The sequence below is a fragment of the Erpetoichthys calabaricus genome, chromosome 4 (assembly GCF_900747795.2).
Source record: "Erpetoichthys calabaricus chromosome 4, fErpCal1.3, whole genome shotgun sequence".
Lineage (NCBI taxonomy): Eukaryota > Metazoa > Chordata > Cladistia > Polypteriformes > Polypteridae > Erpetoichthys > Erpetoichthys calabaricus.
This window is the reverse complement of record NC_041397.2, coordinates 29,729,130-29,753,673: the sequence shown is the minus strand read 5'-3', so window position 1 is coordinate 29,753,673 and position 24,544 is coordinate 29,729,130. Positions and strand designations below refer to the sequence as shown.

The window sequence follows — 24,544 nt, the reverse complement described above, 5'->3', positions numbered from 1 at the left end:
TACCAATGGGATTACCAACATCTTCACGTTTTTCTTGGAGGACAGTAATCTGTCTTTCAAGTTGCCTGTTAAGCTCCTGTTGTGTTTCAAACCTGGTTTTCCATTCATTACCTTCAAAAAATATCGAAACAAACAAATAACTTTATTGGGTATACATTCCGCTCTTTCTATATATTTTGAAGTTCAGTTACAGTGGTGTGAAAAACTATTTGCCCCCTTCCTGATTTCTTATTCTTTTGCATGTTTGTCACACAAAATGTTTCTGATCATCAAACACATTTAACCATTAGTCAAATATAACACAAGTAAACACAAAATGCAATTTTTAAATGATGGTGTTTATTATTTAGGGAGAAAAAAAAGCCAAACCTACATGGCCCTGTGTGAAAAAGTAATTGCCCCCTTGTTAAAAAATAACCTAACTGTGGTGTATCACACCTGAGTTCAATTTCCGTAGCCACCCCCAGGCCTGATTACTGCCACACCTGTTTCAATCAAGAAATCACTTAAATAGGAGCTGCCTGACACAGAGAAGTAGACCAAAAGCACCTCAAAAGCTAGACATCATGCCAAGATCCAAAGAAATTCGGGAACAAATGAGAACAGAAGTAATTGAGATCTATCAGTCTGGTAAAGGTTATAAAGCCATTTCTAAAGCTTTGGGACTCCAGCGAACCACAGTGAGAGCCATTATCCACAAATGGCAAAAACATGGAACAGTGGTGAACCTTCCCAGGAGTGGGCGGCCGACCAAAATTACCCCAAGAGCGCAGAGACGACTCATCCGAGAGGTCACAAAAGACCCCAGGACAACGTCTAAAGAACTGCAGGCCTCACTTGCCTCAATTATGGTCAGTGTTCACGACTCCACCATAAGAAAGAGACTGGGCAAAAACGGCCTGCATGGCAGATTTCCAAGACGCAAACCACTGTTAAGCAAAAAGAACATTAGGACTCGTCTCAATTTTGCTAAGAAACATCTCAATGATTGCCAAGACTTTTGGGAAAATACCTTGTGGACTGATGAGTCAAAAGTTGAACTTTTTGGAAGGCAAATGTCCCGTTACATCTGGCGTAAAAGGAACACAGCATTTCAGAAAAAGAACATCATACAGTAAAATATGGTGGTGGTAGTGTGATGGTCTGGGGTTGTTTTGCTGCTTCAGGACCTGGAAGGCTTGCTGTGATAGATGGAACCATGAATTCTACTGTCTACCAAAAAATCCTGAAGGAGAATGTCCGGCCATCTGTTCGTCAACTCAAGCTGAAGCGATCTTGGGTGCTGCAACAGGACAATGACCCAAAACACACCAGCAAATCCACCTCTGAATGGCTGAAGAAAAACAAAATGAAGACTTTGGAGTGGCCTAGTCAAAGTCCTGACCTGAATCCAATTGAGATGCTATGGCATGACCTTAAAAAGGCGGTTCATGCTAGAAAACCCTCAAAGCTGAATTTACAACAATTTTGCAAAGATGAGTGGGCCAAAATTCCTCCAGAGCGCTGTAAAAGACTCATTGCAAGTTATTGCAAACGCTTGATTGCAGTTATTGCTGCTAAGGGTGGCCCAACCAGTTATTAGGTTCAGGGGGCAATTACTTTTTCACACAGGGCCATGTAGGTTTGGATTTTTTTTTCTCCCTAAATAATAAAAACCACCATTTACAAACTGCATTTTGTGTTTACTTGTGTTTATATTTGACTAATGGTTAAATGTGTTTGATGATCAGAAACATTTTGTGTAACAAACATGCAAAAAAATAAGAAATCAGGAAGGGGGCAAATAGTTTTTCACACCACTGTATATTAAAATAAAATACTGTGCTTCTAAATCGCATCTATCCAATCGTCGACAATTTCCTCTGTTCAACTCAAGCAGGCTTCTGGAAAGGTAGAAGCTGCATCCGACAGAGTCCTATCCTGCGGTGAGTATTTGAAGGAGCAATCAGAGCACACATACCTCTATATGCAATGTTCATAGATTTCAGAAAGGCTTTCGATTCAATCAAGCATGACATTATGTTTGCAATTCTGTGTCACTACGGAAAATAGTACAAGCTATAAAAGCTGTCTATGAGAATTTGAAAAGCAGAGTCCTCGCAGAGTGAAAGTTGTCAAATGATTTTACAACTAGAACAGGACTTCTTCAAAGTGAAATGCTGACTCCATTCTTGTTCAACATCATAATTGACTATGTCCTGCACAGCTCTGCAGAACAAGTTGGTTTCATTACCCATCCCAACGAAAGCAGGTGAATACCAGAATAACGACTCAACAACTTGGACTACGCCGATAACACAGCTCTACTAGTAAATGAAAGAGAAGGAGCACAACAACAATTGAGGAAGTAAGCCAAGAACCAGAAGAACGAGTTGGCCTAGAAGTAAATGTAAGTAGGACCAAGCAAATGAAATTCAGCCCTGAATACAACCTACATCTTCCCCTACACCTAAACGGAGGGCAGATCAAAATAGTAAATGACTTCAAGTATTTGAGATCAATGGTTGCAAATACCCTTAACAATGCAACGTTTTTGTAAAACACATGCTTGGATAGCCTTCTGGAAGCTAAAGAGTATTTGGCAAAGCAAGGTTCGCTTCCCGGGTCCTCCCTGTGTGGAGTTTGCATGTTCTCCCCGTGTCTGCGTGGGTTTCTTCCGGGCGCTCCGGTTTCCTCCCACAGTCCAAAGACATGCAGGTTAGGCGGATTGGCGATTCTAAATTGGCCCTAGTGTGTGCTTGGTGTGTGGGTGTGTTTGTGTGTGTCCTGCGGTGGGTTGGCACCCTGCCTGGGATTGGTTCCTGCCTTGTGCCCTGTGTTGGCTGGGATTGGCTCCAGCAGACCCCCGTGACCCTGTGTTTGGATTCAGCGGGTTGGAAAATGGATGGATGGATGGAACCATCTACTGAACTCGATGCAAATCTTCAACACCTCATGCTTGAGCATTCTCTTATACAGCAGTGAAACATGAACCCTCAACAAACAAACCTAAAAATGCTAGATGACTATGAAACAAACTACAAGCCGAGGGTAAAACATAGCAACTATATCTCAAACAAAACAATATAAAAGCAAGTCAAGCAGGAGCCAGTCTTGAAATCATCATCAAAAGACAATTTACAGGGGTAGGACATATGTTACGAAGGCACCCCAAAAGAACCTAATAGAAAATTTGTGCTGTATGACCCATCAAGAAGACTGAAAGTGCCTAAACAAGGTCATAAAATTATATTGGCAACACATCACCAACACCGTCAACACTGCAATTTAACTGTCCCCAAGCAAAATCAAAAAAGGCAAGTAAGACTGGGAGAAGTGGCGGAAACTTGTTCTCAGCTGTACAAAGTCTTCCACTTGCGCAGCTGACTGATGATGATGATTATATTAAAAGATTAGGTCCTATCCTTCACTACTAAACATTACAAAAATATGATACCATGGTGGTGAAGTTGTTAGCACTGTTACCTCACAGCTTCAGAATTCTTAAGTTGAATTCTGACCCAGGCAGAATTCTCACATAGAGCTTCCCTCATTGTTCTTCGTACATTCCAAAGAGATGCAAGTTAAGATAACTAGCAACATTTAAATGACCCTGTGTGACCAAGTGTGTGTGTGTGTATATAATATATATATAGTGACAAATAGAGGCACTGTCGACCCCTTGAACCCTCAGACCAGACATCAGACACCAGCTAAAAGTCCAAAATTTATATTTATTATTATAAATCAGTGCACAAAGCACCCTCCTCTCCACAATATGCAATAAATCCACAATAACCAATACACAATACTCAATCCTCCACTCCCAGACGCGTAGCCACCCTGCCTCCCAACTCGGCTCAACGTCTGGGATTTCCCACAATCCTTTTATAGTCCTTGACCCGGAAGTGTTTCACCTTCTCTGTCTACGTGACATGGGACACTTCCGGGTCAGATAAAAATCCTTTTTCTTGTGTCTCTGTGATTAAGACGCACTTCTGGGTCATGGTGCAAATAATCCCTGGGCCACCCTGCAGCGACTCCTGGCGGCCCCCGTGGTATCCAGCAGGGCTGTGCATTAAAAGTCCACTGTCCATAATTCCCTGCTGGCATTCGGGTTGGCTCCATGCTGCAAGGAGGGCTCCATCTGGCGGCCTGGAGATATTGGCCAGGATAAATAGCCGGCCATATCTCACAACATATATATATTATATACACCCGAGATATATATAATATTATATATACACACAAGCTGGTCTACTGACTAATCCAGTGTTGGTTCCCTCCTTATACCAAAAGCTGATAGGGTACATGAGCCAGAAAATGGATGACTAGATATAACATCCATTCAATTTACTGTGATTAGTAATACTTGAGATAATACAATTTTACATTCATCTGTCCACCATATGCCCAGACAGTGCAATTTAATCTGGGTTGGCAGATAGTGCAAATGTTTACTATTGATGGTAGAGCATCAGATACAATGGAGGAACATAGAATGGTAACACTGCTGGGGTTCTTCCAACAACAGTATGATTTGAGTAATAAGAAAATATCGTCATACCAAAAAAAAATCCAGCCCAAGGAGTCTTCTAACAATGAAAAAAGGAACTAACAAAAAGTGACTATGCCAGTTAAACAGTGGTGTAGAAAGAAAAGAGAAAGCACCACTTATTTTACTTTGTCATAGATGAGGTACGGCAGTTGACATTTCAAATGCATTCTATTTCTAACAACAATAAAGTAAAAAACAGTTGTAGCTAGGTAAGAAAAAACACTAAAAGCATAGAGCCATATAGACTATTATTATGTAATAGTAGTAGTAATAGTACACTCATGAGTACAAAGAAAGATCAAACCAACATGCAACATGTCACCACTCTCCAGCGTCATGATTAAAAAGAATATTTTTATTTATTGGAAAACAAAAAACTTGGTTTTACACATGTACTGCATGTGGGTGAGGTCTTCTAATAAATGAAGTTAGAATTAGTCCTCAATTCAATTGTGCATAAATGGGATGCAACAGAATGATTTACTCAGAGTAGGTGTGAATTTCCCCTTGGGATTAATAAAGTATCTATCTATCTATCTATCTAGAGCGTCAACCACCAACTACTGCATCAGTTATAGTACAGAGAGGAGCTGCAATGGGTCATCATCTCTGTACTGTATTTTCAATACCTTGTCAATACTATATCCTGACATGTTCAGGCTCCTCTCAGTAAAAAAATTGGCTTTTACATAGGTGTACTTTATAAAGTGGTGACTCAGTGCAAGGAGGTAGGCTGGCAGTTTACTGCTCTTATCTTCCATTTAAAAGCTCATGAAAATTTCAGTGGGAACATTTCATTTTATACCTCTCCAGCTAGGGTCATATTTTTACCTTGACTTTCAGAAAGCATTTGATAAGGAGCCACATGAGAGTTTGGGCATCAAACTGAACTAAATGTCTGTGTTTTGTATGCGTGTTGCACTTACAGGTGTGTAGCTTTTATGCAACTCTGGGTATTAGCTGAGAAGTAAACCAACTTACCTTCATTTTCAACTGTGTCCAATTTTTTCTCAAGATCAGCAACAGTATTCCTCAATTCAAAAGATGACTGCACCAGCATTTCCCTAAAAGACACAATGATGTAATGTTTCAAAATGTACAGTAGTTTTAAAATGTTTGACTGAGTAGTTTTACAGAGATATTTTCATTATTTGAAGAACCATTGCATCATTAAAGTTTTGAAAAATATGAACTTTTTATACATATAAACAACTAGCTGTCTCCCATGGCTCCATCCATGTAGTAATGAAACAGGACAAACTTTAAAAATCAATTAAAAAAAAAAAAAAACAGGTATCACTAGCTAATTGGAGGCAAGGTACACTCCAAAATGTGGCTACAGGTAAACCGGCTGGAATGGAGGCTGGCGCGTGAGCGAGGATGGTCTTGCCTGGCTCCCCACTTCTGACGTCACATTTCCCCCTCCCCTCTGCCTGTAGCCTCTGTCTCAGATTAGCACGAATAAATTGCTCCTGCAAGCGAACTATGATACTTCGCGTGATGAGTGAAGTCGCAAAATCAACCAGAATGTTCAAGCAAATTATAGGAAAAAACCTTATCTAAATCTGTTAAGTACCGTATATACTCATGTATAAGTTGGGTCTTGAAACCTTAAAAATCGATTATAAAATCAGACCCTGACTTTTATATGCCCGTTCAAAAATGTGACATTTTTTTTTTTTTTTTTTTACATCTTCTTGTTTCCTCCAATCTCACACCAGTTTCTCAGACATGTCAAGTTTTGTTGCAGCAGCACAGTTACCAATTTCTTTTGCCACTTCAACTATTTTTAATTTAAAACCCGCTTCATATTTTCTCCTGATCGAACACTCCATCGTAGATAAGAGATGCTCTTACGATAAAGGTGTATGAGGGTATGAGATACAAAAAACACACAATAGTGCAATCGTCGCTTCAGAATAGTTTGGGTATTAGTGTGGTCACGTAGGCACAATACATAGAAAAAAAAAAAAAGGCAGTGTGTTCTGTGGTTACTCTCTCAGGAGTGTATTAGCATATCATCTCTTGGACCAACAGCATGAGTTTTCTGCATTCGACTTATACAACCGACATTATAAAATACTAGAAATTATACGATAAAAATCAAGACCCGACTTATCCACGGAAGAACTTAAATGGGAGTATATATGGTAATTCTTTCATGAAAAGCAGGCAGATGTACAGACAGACACACATTGGATTTTATATATATATATATATATATATATATATATATATATATATATATATATATATATATATATATATATATATACACAGTAATCCCTCCTCCATCGCGGGGGGTTGCGTTCCAGAGCCACCCGCGAAATAAGAAAATCCGCGAAGTAGAAACCATATGTTTATATGGTTATTTTTATATTGTCATGCTTGGGTCACAGGTTTGCGCAGAAACACAGGAGGTTGTAGAGAGACAGGAACGTTATTCAAACACTGCAAACAAACATTTGTCTCTTTTTCAAAAGTTAAACTGTGCTCCATGACAAGACAGAGATGACAGTTCCATCTCACAATTAAAAGAATGCAAACATATCTTCCTCTTCAAAGGAGTGCGTGTCAGGAGCAGTGACTGTCACAGAGATAGAGAAAAGCAAACAAATCAATAGGGCTGTTTGGCTTTTAAGTATGCGAAGCACCGCGGCACAAAGCTGTTGAAGGCGGCAGCTCACACCCCCTCCGTCAGGAGCAGACAAAGAGAGAGAGAGAGAGAGTTTGTTTTTCAATCAAAAATCAATACGTGCCCTTTGAGCTTTTAAGTATATGAAGCACCGTGCAGCATGTCGTTTCAGGAAGCAGCTGCACAAAAGATAGCAACGTGAAGATAATCTTTCAGCATTTTTAGACGAGCGTCCGTATCGTCTAGGTGTGCGAACAGCCCCCCTGCTCAATCCCCCTACGTCAGAATCAGAAAGTCAGCGCAAGAGAGAGAGAAAAGTAAGCTGGGTAGCTTCTCAGCCATCTGCCAATAGCGTCCCTTGTATGAAATCAACTGGACAAACCAACTGAGGAAGCATGTACCAGAAATTAAAAGACCCATTGTCCGCAGAAATCTGCGAACCAGCAAAAAATCAGCGATATATATTTAAATATGCTTACATATAAAATCCGCGATGGAGTGAAGCCGCAAAGCGCGATATAGCGAGGGATTACTGTGTGTGTGTGTGTATGTATGTATGTATGTATATATATATAATATTACAGAGAGAGAGAGAGATATAACATGGACAATCAAAAAATCATACCTCAAAATTCACTTATCTGTTTCTGTGTTGAGAGAATCCGGAGCCTGGTGCAAACCCTGAATGACACTCTGCTCACACGCTCAGCAATACGCACAGAATTAAGAGTTGATCGTTTACATAACATATTTAATGGATGATGGAGAAAAACTATATAACCAAAAGAAAATACTTTCAGAAATTAAGGATTTGGCAAGCTTTGAATTTCTCTAAGTAATACCTCTGACTCTTTTCATTGTCAGTTCTTTTTTGAATGTTAGCAGGGTGGAACTGAAAATCAGAGTGGTTTAGGACAAATTGGACATTAACCCATTTTGGTAGGCTTTTAGTGGCGCACAAGGTAATCTCTATAATAAAGAACAGAGCTAAAAGAGATGCCTTCACCTACGTTCCAAAATTTAACAATCCTGCAGTGACTCAGCCTAGTCTTTAGATAGAAAATTTTGCTCTTTACAAAAGCTCTTTAAATACACAGATACATAGATAGATGCACACACTCTCATCTGAACACACTCCAAAATGACTATAATTTCTGACTTGACAGTCAAAGTTCCAGTGAGGCATTATTTTGGTGTATTGCTGTTGGTATAAAGGAGCCCCTATAGCGTTTCTTCACACACTCCTGCTGAATAATTTGTTGGCTCAAAGGTCCTCAGTGTTAGTATGTCAGAGAGAGGATGTGCAGCTTTGTTCATAATGGCACTTAGTTTTGTTATAATTCTCTCCTCCACTAAGACCTCCATGGGGTCCAGAGTGCATCCCATAACTGAGCTGGCCCTTTTAATTAGCTTGTTGATTCGGTGGGCTTCTATTGAAGTGAAGCTACCAGCCCAGCACACCACAGAGTAGAAAATCGCACTGTTATAGAATATTATAGAAGGTGTGAAGATTGTCACTTTCCACATTAAAGGAACGCCGTCTCCTAAGAAAGAAGACCCTGCTCTGCCCTTTCTAATATAGTTCCTCTGTGTTCTGAGACCAGTCCAACCTGTCATTAATGTGAACCCCAGGTAGTGGCAGGAGTGGACCACCTCTACATTCACTCCTTGAATATGCTTTTTGGTGCGGTGAAAGTCAATAACCAGGTTTTACTGATGTTAAGATGCAGGCAATTGTCTTTGCACCAAGAAAAAAAGTTCTCCACCTGACTCCTCTCATCCGTTTCATCCGCCTTATCAATAGTCAAAGTGAACTTTATTGTCATCTCAACCATATACAAGTATACAGATAGACGAAATTGCGAAGCTCAGGGTCCACAGTGTAACAACATGATGTGCAAATAATAAATTAAAAACTTAAAAATTAAGAATTAAAACAAAGACGACATTGTGCAAAGATAGGACAAAGAAGCAGCAATATTGATGTGTAAGGTATGTAATATAATAAATAAATAATTTCTGTATCTTTATCTATTATATATTATCAGTGTACGATAATAGTTATTTAAGACATATGTAAACAATGACGGGTCAGAATGTTTCACAGCAGAAGGATAACGAGTGTCAAAATACTTAAAGGTCAGTATGAGATTTTCAGTTTTCTACATGCACAATCGCATTTGCAGGACAGTAGCTCGCATGTATAAAAGTTCTGTTTTTAGAGGTGGTTGAGGCTGTGTGGAAGATCCCAGGGGGCAGCCTGGTGTTAAGGAGTCTAACAGCTTGGGGGTAAAAACTCTCCTGCAGCCTGGCAGATCTGGCTTTGATGCTGCAGTATCTTCTCTTGGATGGCAGAAGTGTGAAAAGTCCATGTGAGGGGTGTAAGGGGTCCTGCACAATGCTGCAGGCATTGCGGACACTGCGTTTGTAAAATATGTCCTGTAGTGAAGGGAGAGGCACCCCAATAATGTTCTCTGCTGTCTTCACTATCCTTTGCAGGTGCTTGCGGTTGGATATGTTGCAGTTGCCATACCAGACATTGATGCAGCTGGTCAGAACACTCTCAATGGTGCCTCTGTATAACATGGTGAGGATGGAAGGGGGGAAGACGTGCTTGCTTCAGACGCCTCAGGAAGTGTAGTCTCTGCTGGGCTTTCTTGATTAGTGATGAGGTGTTATGTGTCCACGTAATTTCCTCAGTTATGTGCACACCGAGGAACTTGGTACTCCTAACAGTCTCCACATCTAAACTGTTGATGCTGAGTGGGATGTGGGCAGGACGTGATTTTCTGAAGTCCATGATTATCTCTTTTGTCTTGTCGACATTAGCCAGGTTTCATCCAAGGAGTTTTTTGCGAAAAAATATTTAGCGCTTCAAATTTTTTACCGATATAGCTGATGGAAATGCTAATTATCGATAAAATGTTGTACATGTCGACATAATATTTTTCCGTTTAACTTTAGCGCATAAATTCCATATCGATACTTCAGATGTCGCAAAAACTACATTGGAAACAGTTTTTGTCGGAAAAAAGGGCTTTAACGCAATAAATGTGTCACATTTTCATCACGTGCAATCAAAACGAGAATGGCGGAGCGGTTCGCATGGTCTGATGAAGAGAGTTTTTTTTTTTTTGATTAAACGTCATTTTGTATTAATTCAAATTTCAGTTTTAATTAAAAACCTTAAGGGAAGCAGGTTAATTCAGTTGTTCTCGCACTGTGAAGGGATGTTGAAAGGTAGGCTCACCTGTACAGATCCGATGCTGCAAACACAGCTGCATCATGGGCACTTCCAACGCAAATGTCTCGTATTGTGCACCTGTCATCAACAAGGGCCTGGAGAACAATAGATGGCCACCCTTTGCGATTAATGTAATTGCGGTAGCCTTCCGTCGGGGGAAGAATAGGCACATGCGTGCCATCCAGCGCACCGAAAATCTGTGGCACAAGATGCACCAAGGAATTGCGGTATGCAATTTCATTGGCCTCCGCTACAGTCGGAAGTCTGATATAACGCCGCATTAATTTTTCTTTAATAGCGGTGCACACAGCATATACACATCGATTGACGGTAGTTTTACTAACCCCGAAAGTTTCTCCAACTACTCTATACTCGGCGCAGTTTGCCATCTTGTAAAGGGCGATGGCAATCCGCTTTTGGGTTGGAACCGGTGGTCGGTGGCAACCTGTGATGGGCGCAACATCAGGACTGATGAATCCACACAACATCTCAAACGTCGGCCGTGTCATTATAAAATGTTGCAGCCAGAGATTTTCTGTGAAATGTCTCTCCACCTCCTCCTCCCAGAAGGTCTTATTCCGTCGTCTCTCCCATACCTGTGGGTTTCGTCGCACTGGGGTACTTTCTTCAAGCTCTAGGGCTATCAGACAAGCAACTGCTTCATTCTGCTGTCGTCTTCGGATATTATGTACAATTCCAATTATTTGTGAAACTGAAATAACAGTAAGCTAGCAAATTTCAAAAAACTGTCTGAATAATCTCTCCATTTCTTTGTTTCTTTGTTTAGTGGAGGGGGTGTAACGTGGAAAACAAAAGGTAGATAATTTGCGACATACACAAAATTATGTATGGAAACGGCTCAAGGGCAGATTTTTTTCGCGATACAACAAAAAGTTATGCGACAGTTCGGTTTGGGGGGGATGACATCATCACGCACACCATTTTATCGATAAAAAGCCAGTTTGATGGAAACAGGCTGGAGACAGCAAATTTCGCACTATTTTTTTTACGTATATTCTGTTTGTCGATAACAAAACGTCGCAAAAAAACTGATGGAAACTTAGCTAGTGAGAGATAGATTGTTGTCTTCACACCATGCAGACAGCCGTTCCACCTCATCTCTGTATGCTCTTTCATCATCCCTGCTTATCGGTCCCAGCACCGTCGTATCATCCGCAGACTTGATGATGTGGTTGGTGTTGTGCATGGCTGTGCAGTCGTGAGTCAGCAGGGTGAACAGCAGTGGACTAAGCACACAGCCCTGCGGTGCTCCAGTGCTCAGTGTGATGATGCTGGAAGTGTTGCAGCCCATCCAAACTGACTGGGGCCTCTCTGTCAAGAAGTCCAGGATCCAATTGCAGAGGGTGGTGTTCAGGCCCAACCTGCTCAGTTTTACAACCAGCTTTGGAGGGATGATTGTGTTGAAGGCAGAGCTAAAGTCTATGAATAGCATCCTGACATATGTGTCTTTTTTATCCAGATGTGTCAGGGAGAGGTGAAGGGCAGAGCATATGGCATCCTCAGTTGACCCGTTTGAGCGGTATGCAAACTGAAGAGGGTCAAGGGAGGCAGGGAGATTACTCTTTATGTGTGACATGACTAACCTTTCGAAGCACTTCATTATGATTGGCGTGAGTGCAACTGGTCAGTAGTCATTCAGGCATGTCACTGATGACTTCTTCGGCACTGGTATGATGGTGGTTGACTTGAAGCATGCTGGGACTGACGACTGGCTCAGAGATGTGTTGAAGATGTCTGTGAGGACACCAGCCAATTGACTGGCACATTCTTTAAGCACACGACCAGGTATGTTGTCAGATCCTGCAGCCTTGCGTGGATTGACTCTGGATAGAGTCCTCCTCACGGCTGTTATGGAGAGACAGAGTGCCTGGTCAGTGGAGGGAGGTGTTGCTTTTCTCGCAGGCTCTTTGTTCTGCGCCTCAAACCGTGCAAAGAAGTTGTTCAGCTCATCCGAAAGGAAGGCATCACCATCGCTGCTGTGTGGGTTGGGCTTGTAGTTTGTAAACCTCATAAATGCAGATTCGCCTGAGAATTTCTGCAAGTGATGTGACTTTGTTATATTTATAGTCAGAGGCATGCAGAGTGAAGAGAAAATGAGACAGGCCTGTTACTTGTGGTGCTCCAGTGTTTTCACTTCCATGTCAGAAACTCTTTCATTTACTTGCACAAACTACAGTCTACCTGACAGATCGTATATTATCCAGTCTGGGAAGTCTGACAAGCAGCATTACTTCACAAAGGGAACTTTAGCATTTATACTCTCAGACCAGAAAGATTTATATATTTCCTTGTGAAGATGCAGAAGATACAACAAAGAGTCTAATGGCGAGTTGAGGAGGTCGACATCAGACCACACCACAGACAAAGAATTACTTGGCAAAGTAATAATACATGCAAAGATCTTCATTCATACCTGAAGCAATGATGTGCAAATCTAATTGGCATCTGATATTGTTTAATGATATGGAATCATAAAACCATTTATCTTTGTCACAATTATAACTAAGTAGTTTTAAAACAACCTGCTTTTCTTATGATTGTTACTATGTAACAATTTAGCGAAGGTTAAGAGTGCAGTAACAATTCCCCATGTTAATTTAATTATAAAATTTACAGATTACTAATTGCCATATTGAATACACATAAAGACACAGAGTTGTTTAAAAGGAAAAAAAGAAGTTAGGAAGCTGATTAACATCAATGGAGCCTACCAATAGCCATCCATTAATTAAATTCTTGAACTATTTCCAGTTGACAATAGTCAGTTAACAAGCTCATGAGTAACTGTGTCATGTGCAGTTTTAGCTTTTGCAAGCTTTTAAATTCTATCAAGACAAAACTGTGGAGTTGCAACGTAGCTCTGCATTGAAGCAAGGGCAAGCTGACTGTGACATTACACTACACTTCCAAAAAGTTAAACATTAGATGAAAAAGCTTCTAAAATCAAGAAGATCCAGAAAACCTGTGAAAGCGCAAAAAACAGCCAGCCTCTCGGGTGTTATGTTTTTCTGTGTCATCTGCCTTGCATTAACTTTTATGGCAATATACAAACAGTTATCCTATTTCTATAACCCTTTGCTCATCAATAAATTCTATCGTTCTGTTTCTTAAAATGAGTGTGTTTCAGTTACCATGATAAAGGTTTTAATAGTGTCATGGACACTAGGCATAATCTGACATTCTGGCCGTAATGGTTCAAGGTGCCTTACCCAGCTGGGAGGCCAGTTTAAAAGGAGGACGGGGAAGACCAATCTCATGGACTATTTGTTTGTACGATACAACAGGTGGCAGTATCCCTGGGCTACAGTGCCTACATGGACACCTGCAGGGCAGGCTGGGAATTGCAGTCCCTTTAGGCAGCCCTGCTGTGTTCCATGGGTGCCGCCAGGAGGGGCTGCGGGGGCAAGACTGTAAACCCCCCTTTAAGGAGCTTTGCTTGACCTAGAAGTGCTTCCAACCTGTAGTGGGGTAACACAAGAAGTACTCGCTCAACATTATTCAGGCGAGTCAGAGCCAGGAGAGGAGCTGGAGAACACTTGCCTGGAGGAGTGAAAGGAGAGGAAGAGAGAGAAAAAGGAAGAGAAAATATGATGAATTGTGTCTGTGCTGTGTTTTTTGAATAACCTTGTGGAAGTTATTTGTTAAAATAAATAATTATTTGAGCACAGGAGTAATTGTTGGTGTTGGAGGGTTTGGGAGCTAAAGTCAAAACAGCCAGGAATCCTCATCTACAAGAAAGACAAGGAAAATAAAGTCGGAGCCTTATGGAAATAACTACTTAATTACTGGCATTGGTCAAAACTCCCACACTGAGATATTCATATGGTGTTCTCTGCTACCTGCAACACAGTGTGCCAGTGCAAATCTGTCCCAGAAGTGCGTAGGTTTATGTGGGTACAGAAGTCTGAATCTAAAAGTACAGTACATCTTAGGAGAAGAATGTAATGAGTCATTCAAAGAGCATACAGAATCAATTAAGAAAACAAATATGGTGCTGGGTTAGATGGTACGCCATTTCAAAAACAAATTAAGGAAGCTTAACCATAAGCTATGCAACAAACTTGTGAAGTCTTACATTAACTACTTTGTGTAACTGGATCCTGATATCAAAAGAAAGATCCAGTAATACTAAAGAAAGTTCAGGGTGGAGTGTCAAGACTTCAGGGTATGAGCTATAAGGAAAGACTGAAGGATTAAATCTTTTCAGTTTTAGCATTGGTGGTTAAAAGAAGACGTAAGAGATTTATTTAGAGTGACCTAGGGGACCTGTTACTAAAGCTCCCCAAACTAGAACACAGAGAAAGAGATAGAAGCCGATTAGGCTAAATATATCACACAAAAACATTGATTTATTTTTTTCACATTGAGAACCACATATATATAATACCTATTTAAAAAGTAATCACTCCTATACACTTTCACATTTTATTTTTATATAATCACAGTGGGATTTATTTTGGGCTTTTTTTGACACAGATCAATAGAATACAGACTCTTTAAGGTTAAAGTGAAAACATATGTGATCAAAATTAATCACAGATATAAAACACAACATATTTGATTTGCTTAAGCATTCACCCCTCTTAATATGACAGACCTAAATCACCACTGGTGTAAGCCATTTAGTTTTTAGAAGTCGTACAGTTTAGTTAAATGGAGATCACTTCTCAAACAGCAGGCTCTGGGAAGGCTTGTGAATGTATAATAGAAAGGGAATCCTGGATGAAAACCTGATACAGTCTGCAAGAAACCAGTACCTTGAATTAAGATTTGTTTTTACTACCAGATAGTGACCCCAATCATAAAGTCAGAGCTACACAGAATGTCTCAAAAACCGAGTCAAGGTCCAGATTTCAATCCAAATGAGAGATTTGTGGCTGGACTTGATAAAGGCTGTGCACTCACAATCGCCATGCAACCTGACCGAACTTTAGTAGTTTTACAAAGACAAATGGGGAAAAATGTCAGCGTCCAGATGTGCAAAACTGATAGAGAGTGAACACAGACTATGTTCTCAGACTGTGAACACAGACTCACGGCTGTCATGGCTGTCTAAAGTTGCATATACTAAATAATGATTTGAAGGGGGTGAATACTTATGTGATCAACTATTTTGTGTTTAATATTTGTAATTATTTTAACCACCTTTCCAGAGATCCATTTTTACTTTGACATTAAAGAGTCTTTTTTCTATTGGTAAAAGTCAAAAAAGCTAAATTAAATCCACTGTGATTCAATGATGTAACTGTATAAGAATATAATATGAAAACCTCCCAGGGGGTGAATAATTTTATAGGCACTGTATTTACAGTAGCCTTGGAACTAACTTAATACTACCAATTTTGTGATTCTGCTTTAAATTGTCTCTCCAGTACTTGCTAACTTTCCATTTTTTTGCTAATCACTCAGATATATTGTATCTATTTTGATTATTAGGTCCCTTCGTGTACATTGCATGAAGCACCTATTGCGGTAGCCACATCTGTCTGTCTATCGATCTGTTTTTCGACTTGAAACAACTCGGTCCCCCATGGACCAATTTTGTTGAAATGTGGCACACTTATTCTTCAAGGAAATTTGCAGAGATCGTAAAAGTTTTGTTGGATATCTTAACTAGATCACACTGTACAGTTTTTAAATTCCAAAATCTCCCATTGAAAAGCTTTGGCAAATTTGCTTACTTGTCTGTCTTAAAATGGTGAGTCTGTGCAGCTTCAACTACAAATTAGTTTACTGTTTCAATTCTACCTTGACGGCAGTTACACCAACTTGCACATTTTGTAGATGATTCTCATTTTTATCTCCGATAGACACTACTGACAGCAAACAGAACCCCAGTACAAGTTAATGAAACACTAGCAGACTGCATGCATGGGGTAGGAAGTCACTATCTCTGGCTGATTGCACACACATGGGACAGCAACCCTCTGTTGGCACGTCCAGCTTGGAGCTTAAACCTCTGCACGAATCTCCTTCCCCCTGATGATTTAAGTCGTAATGGGTAAGTTAACTTATCTTATTAACCATAAAGTTATAAAATGCAATCAAGGACAACAACGGGTTATCTAGATATGAATGAAGTATCCTGTGGTGTGTAAGCTGTTGTGGACAGAACAAATAAACATTTAGCTAGTACTATTTACCTTACACTAAACCAAGATCACAGCTCCATTATCTGAAGACTATAATGGTTTGCTCTTTCCCTGTCACTATAATTTACTAGGGTAGCTAGATGTTCAGGTGACAAGAACAGTCACAATTTCAGGTTATGTGTCCCGATAAATAACTGAAGAATATAAATGGCCCATTTCTAACAGGCTACCCTTCTGATAAAACCTTGCTCTGCCGAAACAAACATCCTTATAATATGTTTTAAACAGCGTGTAGGAAACTCCAAAGTAGACCCACTCGTACCCCATCTCTCAGTTTGATGTAATGTATATGTACAAACTCTGACAGGATAAGCTTGGTTAAGAACTTGTGTTAATTCTGAACAACATGGCAAAGATGACCAAAAAGTAGACAAAAACAGACAGTACTGCCATTTATTTGTTTCCACTTCAAGCAATGTTATGGAATCATGTTCTCATTTGTGAAAGTGTTTTTTTTTCCCTGTGGTCCTGATCCTTCTCTGATGATTACATAAAGTAGGCACTAACTGTGACCCTGTGTTTAGGAATATAGCGGGTTGGACAATGACTGATTGACTAAACAAATGGAGGATGGGCTTTACCGTGAGGCATACATGCTGCACAAGTGTCCAGGTTTGGGACTTTGAAGCAAGATTTGTTTTACTCCCAGATAGTGACCCCAATTATAAAGCCAAAGCTACACAGGAATGTCTCAAAAACCAAGTCAATGTCCAGATTTCAATCCAACTGAGAATTTGTAGCTGGACGTGATAAAGGTTGTGCACTCATAATCTCAATGCAACCTGACAGAGCTTTAGTAGTTTTACAAAGACAAATGGGGAAAAATGTCAGTGTCCAGATGAGCAAAACTGACAGAGAGAGAACACAGACTGTGTTCTCAGACTGTGAACACAGACTTGCGGCTGTCATGGCTGTCTAAAGGTGCACGTACTAAATACTAATTTGAATGGGGTGAATACTTATGTGATCAACTATTTTGTGTTTAATATTTGTAATTAATTTAAACCACTTTGCAGAGATCAGTTTTTACTTTGACATTAAAGAGTCTTTTTTCTATTGATTAAAGTCGAAAAAGCTAAATTTAAATCCACCGGTGATTCAATGATGTTTAAAAATAAAATGTGAAAACCTCCCAGGGGTTGAATAATTTCATAGGCATTGTATTTACAGTAACCTTGGGACTAACTGTAATATTACCAATTTTGTGATCTGTAGTAAAAAGTTGGCACTAAACAAATGAGGATGGGCTTTATGCTAGAATTTTTTCTTTTTATTTCAAATTTAGGTTATGTTATTTGGCAATTGCAAATTATCAACATAGGTCAATATGGTGTGTGTGAGAGAAAGTGGTCTTTGTGATGGACTAGAGTCCTTTCCAGACGTGATTTCAGTCTTTTGCCCAATCCAGGTGACATAGTCTTTGGCCTGCACAACCCTGAAATGAATTGAGAAGTATCTAGGACCTAACTACTGAACTCAGTGTTACACCATGAATACATTTTCTAACTTTTAGTAAACTGCCTTGTTTGAAAGCATCTGCTAAATTAATGATGATAATATCTATCCATCCATTATCCAACCCACTATATCCTAACTACAGGGTCACGGGGGTCTGCTGGACCCTGGAAGCGAACCCAGGTCTCCTAACTGCGAGGCAGCAGCGCTACCCACTGCACCACCATGCCGCCCATGATGATGATGATGATAATAAAAATGGACTTGTTTGATGACAGACATGTGCAGCGTCAATTCTGAGCTAGCCCTCTTGCACACGCATCCCTTTGGAAACATTCATCCTTATAAACACAAGATCTCACCATGGGTAGCAAACCAGTGTCTTAAGGTGACAGTACAAAATCATCCATCCATCCATCCATTTTCCAACCCGCTGAATCCGAACACAGGGTCACGGGGGTCTCAGAATATTTCTAATTCAACTGAGAAAGAAATAAAGTAGCAAAGACCATGGTTGTATTTTATCTTTTATTTTTCCATTTTCAAATCTAACAAGTCAGCAAGTGGTGGTAGTCGTTCCTGCAATGCCTCCTCCATTCAATTGCACTGAGCACAAGATTAAGATCTTACCCAAAGCAAGACAATTACTCTGTCAGAATGAAGGAACATTGTCAGGTATTTGTCTTTGAGGAACACTGAGCCCGGTTCAAATGGATTTTTTTCACAATCCATAGCAGTTCATTTATATGTATTGTAAAATAGAAAAAACAGTCAAAGTCTACCAAAAGCACTTTCTGATTAACACTGAAACATCTATTTTAAGATGGTTCATAAAAAGCTACTCTTATTTTCCGCTGTTAATCAATGTTAGGCTAGGCTGGCCCATCCATATAAAGTGCACTCCATAATGTTTGGGACAAACACACATTTTTCTTAATTTATCTCAGCTCCACAGTTCAAAATGATAAATCACAGTTCAGATGTGGTTTAAGGGTATATGGTTTTATTCTTGTTTTTTCAGTTTCATAATGGCTTCTTGGGCGGCACGGTGGCGCAGTGGGTAGCGCTGCTGCCTCGCAGTTGGGAGACCTGGGGACCTGGGTTCGCTTCCCGGATCCTCCCTGCGTGGAGTTTGCATGTTCTCCCCGTGTCTGCGTGGGTTTCCTCCGGGCGCTCCGGTTTCCTCCCACAGTCCAAAGACATGCAGGTTAGGTGGACTGGCGATTCTAAATTGGCCCTAGTGTGTGCTTGGTGTGTGGGTGTGTTTGTGTGTGTGTCCTGCGGTGGGTTGGCACCCTGCCCAGGATTGGTTCCTGCCTTGTGCCCTGTGTTGGCTGGGATTGGCTCCAGCAGACCCCCGTGATCCTGTGTTCGGATACAGCGGGTTGGAAAATGGATGGATGGATAATGGCTTCTTTGACTAATATTGGCACAGCTCTTGTCTTCATGTTGAACAATGGCAACTACAGACTCCACAGGGTGATAACAGGCTGAGGTATCTTATGAAGGAATGAAACACCTGAGGAATCATAAACAGCTGTGAAGCCCATTGTCCCAAATATTATGGTGCCATGAAATGGGGAGACTGGGGGGTGGCATGTATAAAAGGTGTTGCCACTTCTACATGGTGTGACTGAAATGTATGCAAATACCCTTAATTAAAACTCTGTAATATGCAATATAATCACATCTAAATTATTTGATTAGTAATTTTATCCTGTGGAACAGAGGGATAAATCAAGAAAAAGTGTCTTTGTCCCAAACATTATGGAGTACACTGTAGGTGATTGCCAATAGGAGCTTGTGAACAATGGCAGCAGTGGTGAAATGTACCATTTTATACTATTATGCAACCTATTAGGAACTTGTTGACCAAGCACGCCATCCTAACAAGCTCTCACACTAATTATGCTCAATTGTTGAGAAATGGGTCAGTCTAAGCTTGGGCCACCCACCTCTGCCTTTATGGTAATGGTGCCAATTCAAGATCTGAGTTGTTGATCAACAGAAATGTGCAGAATATGAAAATGATGAAAACTTTAAGCAGACACTGAAATAACACAAAGGTGACAGGAGGATGCAGCTTCTTAAAGCTAAGTATGTTAAAAACAAAACACATCTCTGCAGAACAACAGAAACACAAGACATTCTTAATGGAACCGGCTATCATTTCTATAAAGCATAAATTTGTAGCCTTGATAGCCTGGTGCCCACACTTCAAAAACCATACGTAGATAATTTAATTAATAATATTATCATTAATGTAATATTACTTTTTTTAGTTGTTTATGTGCACTATCAGTCTGGTTTGTGCAATTTTTTTCCCCTAGACTTCCAGGTTTTGTCTTCTGAAGCATATGAGAGACCGTGCATTACTGAAAGATTTGCATTGGTGCAGGAGGTCTACATCAAGCTGTCAATAAAGGGCTCAAGCTGTCCTATTGTAAACTTAATGGAGGAATATTTACTCTTTGTGTTATTGCCCATTTGTGGTGATGCTGATAATTTAAAGGGGTGGCAGAATGGCATGAGCTGGCCCTGGTGTTAGGGAAATAATACCAAAGGATACAAAATATAAACTGCAAAATAGTGAGAAGTTTCAATGAAAATGGCTGTTTTTATAAATTTACTTAAAGCTACTTGATACCAAAACATATAAAATATAACCTGCAAATAGTGGAAATCGATCTGTAAAGTTGTAATGAAAATGGCTGTTTTTATAAATTTACATAAAGCTACTTGATACCAAAGGATACAAAATATAAACTGCAAAGAGAGGAAATCAATCTGTAATGTTGCAATGAAAATGGCTGTTTTTACAAATTTACATACAGCTGCTTGATTAGACTACATTATCCATGTAGCATGTTGACGAAGTGTAGCAGATTTTGTAATCTGAGTGGCCAGAGACTGGCAACTTAAATCTATGCACAAATTCATATTTATTTGAAGATTTCTCTGTTGTTAAATTAGTATAGAAAAGGTAGAACATAAACATCCAACTGTTTCTTATTGAATCTACCAACGGATAGTGGCACATATTTTTGAACACATTCTTTATTCTGTCTGCCTTTCTATTGTGAATTACTGTGTGTACGATATCTTAAATAATTCTATTAGACTGCCTAAAATAACATGTCGGATGGAGAATCAGCATCACTTTAAGCTGACAGATCATAACATTAATAACATTTATATGCTTTATTGTGCATACTTTGCAGCATGAAAGCAGATTGTTCAAAGTGGAAGCCTAAGTGTTCTGTGCTATGAGTAATGGCTATCTAGAGAAGGAAACATTCATTTAGGCTGATCATTTACAATACAGAGTTGACATGATACTGTGAGGGAGAAGCTGAAAAGCAGTGAAAAATGCTTTAGATTGGGGAAAGCTGGCATTGTGGGTTAGAACATCCTCCCAGGAGTTGCTTTCATGATAAGTAGTTCAGTAATTCATTCTTATAAAAAAAACTGACATGTGGAGTATTCTAGTAAGCTTAGTGATAAAAATCAAAAGATATTTTTTGGTTGGCTATTTTTATTTGGGCAGAAATGTTTGAACTAATAACATGAAAGAGAAGTATTAAAATGTCTGGCTCATGAGGACCAAGTAAGCCAAGTAAAACAATTAAACTCTCGTAATGATCAGGGATTACTTTGACATCATTGAATAAAGAAGGAAAAAATATAAAGTGATAAAGAATTATATGTACTGTATATATTTCTCTCTTTTGATATAGGTAGGATGACATAGTGTCACAGTAGTCCGCACTGCTGTCATGAATTCAGAGGTCCAGTGATTGCCTAGTTGTTTCAATAGGAACTCTGGTGTTTTTTTTTTTTTTTTTTGAGCTTAAAGATCATGTTGCAATACGTAAAACATAATCCAGTTAAAAATACAATCAACTGAACGTTTCCAAAAGAGAATTAATATGCATTAAATCATAATTAGCACTGAAAACCCCATCACTACCCAGTTCAGAGAGCTACTGTAGGTAAACAAATGACCCACTACAAAAAGGTTTTTTTTAGAACAATGTAAATAAAATCCTGCAAAATTCTAAGAAAACTTTTCATTTTTTGCATGACACTGATTTTTTTATCACGGATGCTGACATTTCGTGGGCTTCATTGCCTAGATTTAGTTTGCCGGGGCCCCCTAATCTTTCTAATGTTTCTCAGTTTCAAATCCCTGCTTCTGCTTTCGACTATGGTCTCTGGTTTACATTGTTGTTTGGGTATAATACAAAGAATTAGACTCTCGGTATCGACCCTTAGTCTGTTCCTTGACTATGATTCATTACCTTGTCCCTCATGTTCTTCGCTGTGCAATTCACAGGCAGTACAAGAAGTAGCTCTAACCGGGCTAATTTAACAGACAGCTTTTACATAAAATCCTGCCGGACAGCCATCTGATCCTGAGACTTTCCAGCTTTGTAAAGAAATTTTAGCATCTCGTAGTCGATGAGCCTTTGTATTTTGTCCAGTTCTTCTGCTATTTAACTGTCTTGTGTCTTTTAATTCCCCTTAACTATTTAGGGTCTTAGGGTTATCTTTCACCTTATCTGCTATATTCCTCTCCAGCTGTCTTTTATCCCCCCTAATATTCTTCATAATGGTTGCTCTCGTGTTCTAGTAACTTTGGAGTTATTAGTCTTGTATGCCTTATACAGTTGTTTTTTTTTCTTTGCAGCTTCTTTTGTTTAGCTCTTTATTAACCCACTGTGGGGTTTTTAAAAGTTTCCTATTAATTCCAAATTTAGGTACGCACTTGTCTTGCATTATATGTAAAACCTCTTTAAACGTGTTCCACTGCTCCTCGACTGTCTCCACACTTAAAAGCTTATCCCAGTTTAGATAGATAGATAGATAGATAGTTTATGCTAAAATATAAAGTGCAATATAAATAAAATTTATTATTATTATTATTATTATTATTATTATCCTCCTTAGACTTTGCCACATCTGCTCAAAATTTGCCCTACCAAAGTTAAACTTCACAATTTTAGTCTTGGCATCCATACTCTTACAAAACACTGAGAACTCTATTATATATAGTCTATAGCACAGTCTATAACACACTCCTAAACTAAGTCCCATTTCCCTAATGCTTTCCAGGGGAAGCCATGTGCCCTCACTAAGATAGGGTTCATCGTCCAACTGAAGAGGACTTGCATTTAAATTCTGTTTAAATAATTTAAATGAACAGCAACTCAACCTCCATTTCTGTTCTGTCTATACTTACTTAAAAATGTGTATCCCACTATGTTACACTCATCCCCATCTTTGTTATTTAGCCAGGTTTCCGTTATTGCTATATCATAATTATGCTCTGCTACATACAGCTCACTTGCCTTATTTTTGATACTTATAGCATTAAGGCAAGCTATTTTTAATGTGTTACTCCTATATTTAAATGTTGAGTTAGAACTTATATTACTACTCATTTTTATTTCTAAACTGTTGTTTGTTCCTCCAGGTACCTGGCCTGTCCTAAACTTTCTTCCCTCACCCCCTCCCTCCCATTCCATAGTTTAAACAATCCTCGACTAGCCTACTCATATGCCTCCCCAATACATTGGTGCCCCTCCGGTCCAGATGTAACGTGTCGCGGCGGAACATGTCCCATTTGTCCCAAAAGGAGTCTCAATGGCCCATTAACCTATACCCTTCTATCCTGCACCAAGATTCGAGCCACACGTTAAGCTTTCGAATCTCCTCAGTCTTACCTGGACTGGCGTGTGGCACAAGCAGAACTTCAGAGAAGACTACCTTGTCAGTTCTGCTCCTCAGATTGGCACCTAACTTTATGAATTTGAATCGCAGAACTGAGATCAGATACATAGTCACTTATATAGGTCAATTTAGTTCTCTATTGTTTTTAATATCTGTAATGGGAAACAGAAAACAAGTGCTATGTAAGAATAATCTCAATCTACTCTCTGCTAAAGCATTATTGAAACAACGGCTACAACAACACATCACGAAAGGCTACGGTACGTTTTTATTTTGATTCTAAACCATTTCAACAATTTCTATTAGATTTTCTCCGAAGCACCAAAATGTTGATAGTAGTATTCGTGGAATAATCAGTATTGTCTGGCAAGGTATCGCAGTTGTATATTGTGTTTTACAGTTAACATGCTACTTTTAAAATGGTTGTTTGCACAGTTTTTTTTATTTTGCACGTGTACGCAATGCACAGTCTCTATTGTTGTCTACGCGCAGAACACTCACATCATTTGCTTCTCCTGCTCCAGCTCAATCCTCAGTCTCGAGGCATCGTAGTTCAAGAAATCCGGATCGTCCATCACTCCAGGCTTGTTAGAATCGCTTCCATAGCAACAGCCCGCTGACGCCGAACGCTTACAGGGCCTATGTGCGCATGTCCGCTACTAAAAGGCAAGCCGAAAATAACGTGGGGAGAAACAATTGATACTCTTTAAATATTCCTTAACGACACGGGTCAAAAGCGAGGTCGTGAAACGGCGATATGTTCTGTT

The 24,544-nt window shown here is 39.6% G+C and overlaps 1 protein-coding gene across 1 annotated transcript in view; it reads right to left on the bottom strand.

Moving 5' to 3' along the window:
- The window catches only part of ccdc169 (coiled-coil domain containing 169), a 45,016-nt gene extending 20,602 nt beyond the window's left edge, over positions 1–24,414 (bottom strand). Inside the window, exons 1-3 of the mRNA XM_028799296.2 lie at positions 24,279–24,414; positions 5,519–5,601; positions 4–111 (exon numbers count right to left, since the gene is read on the bottom strand). Coding sequence (XP_028655129.1) covers positions 4–111; positions 5,519–5,601; positions 24,279–24,352 — 265 coding nt within the window. The 5' untranslated portion in view covers positions 24,353–24,414. The remainder of the gene's footprint in view (positions 1–3; positions 112–5,518; positions 5,602–24,278) is intronic.
- Positions 24,415–24,544: the final 130 nt, after the last annotated feature.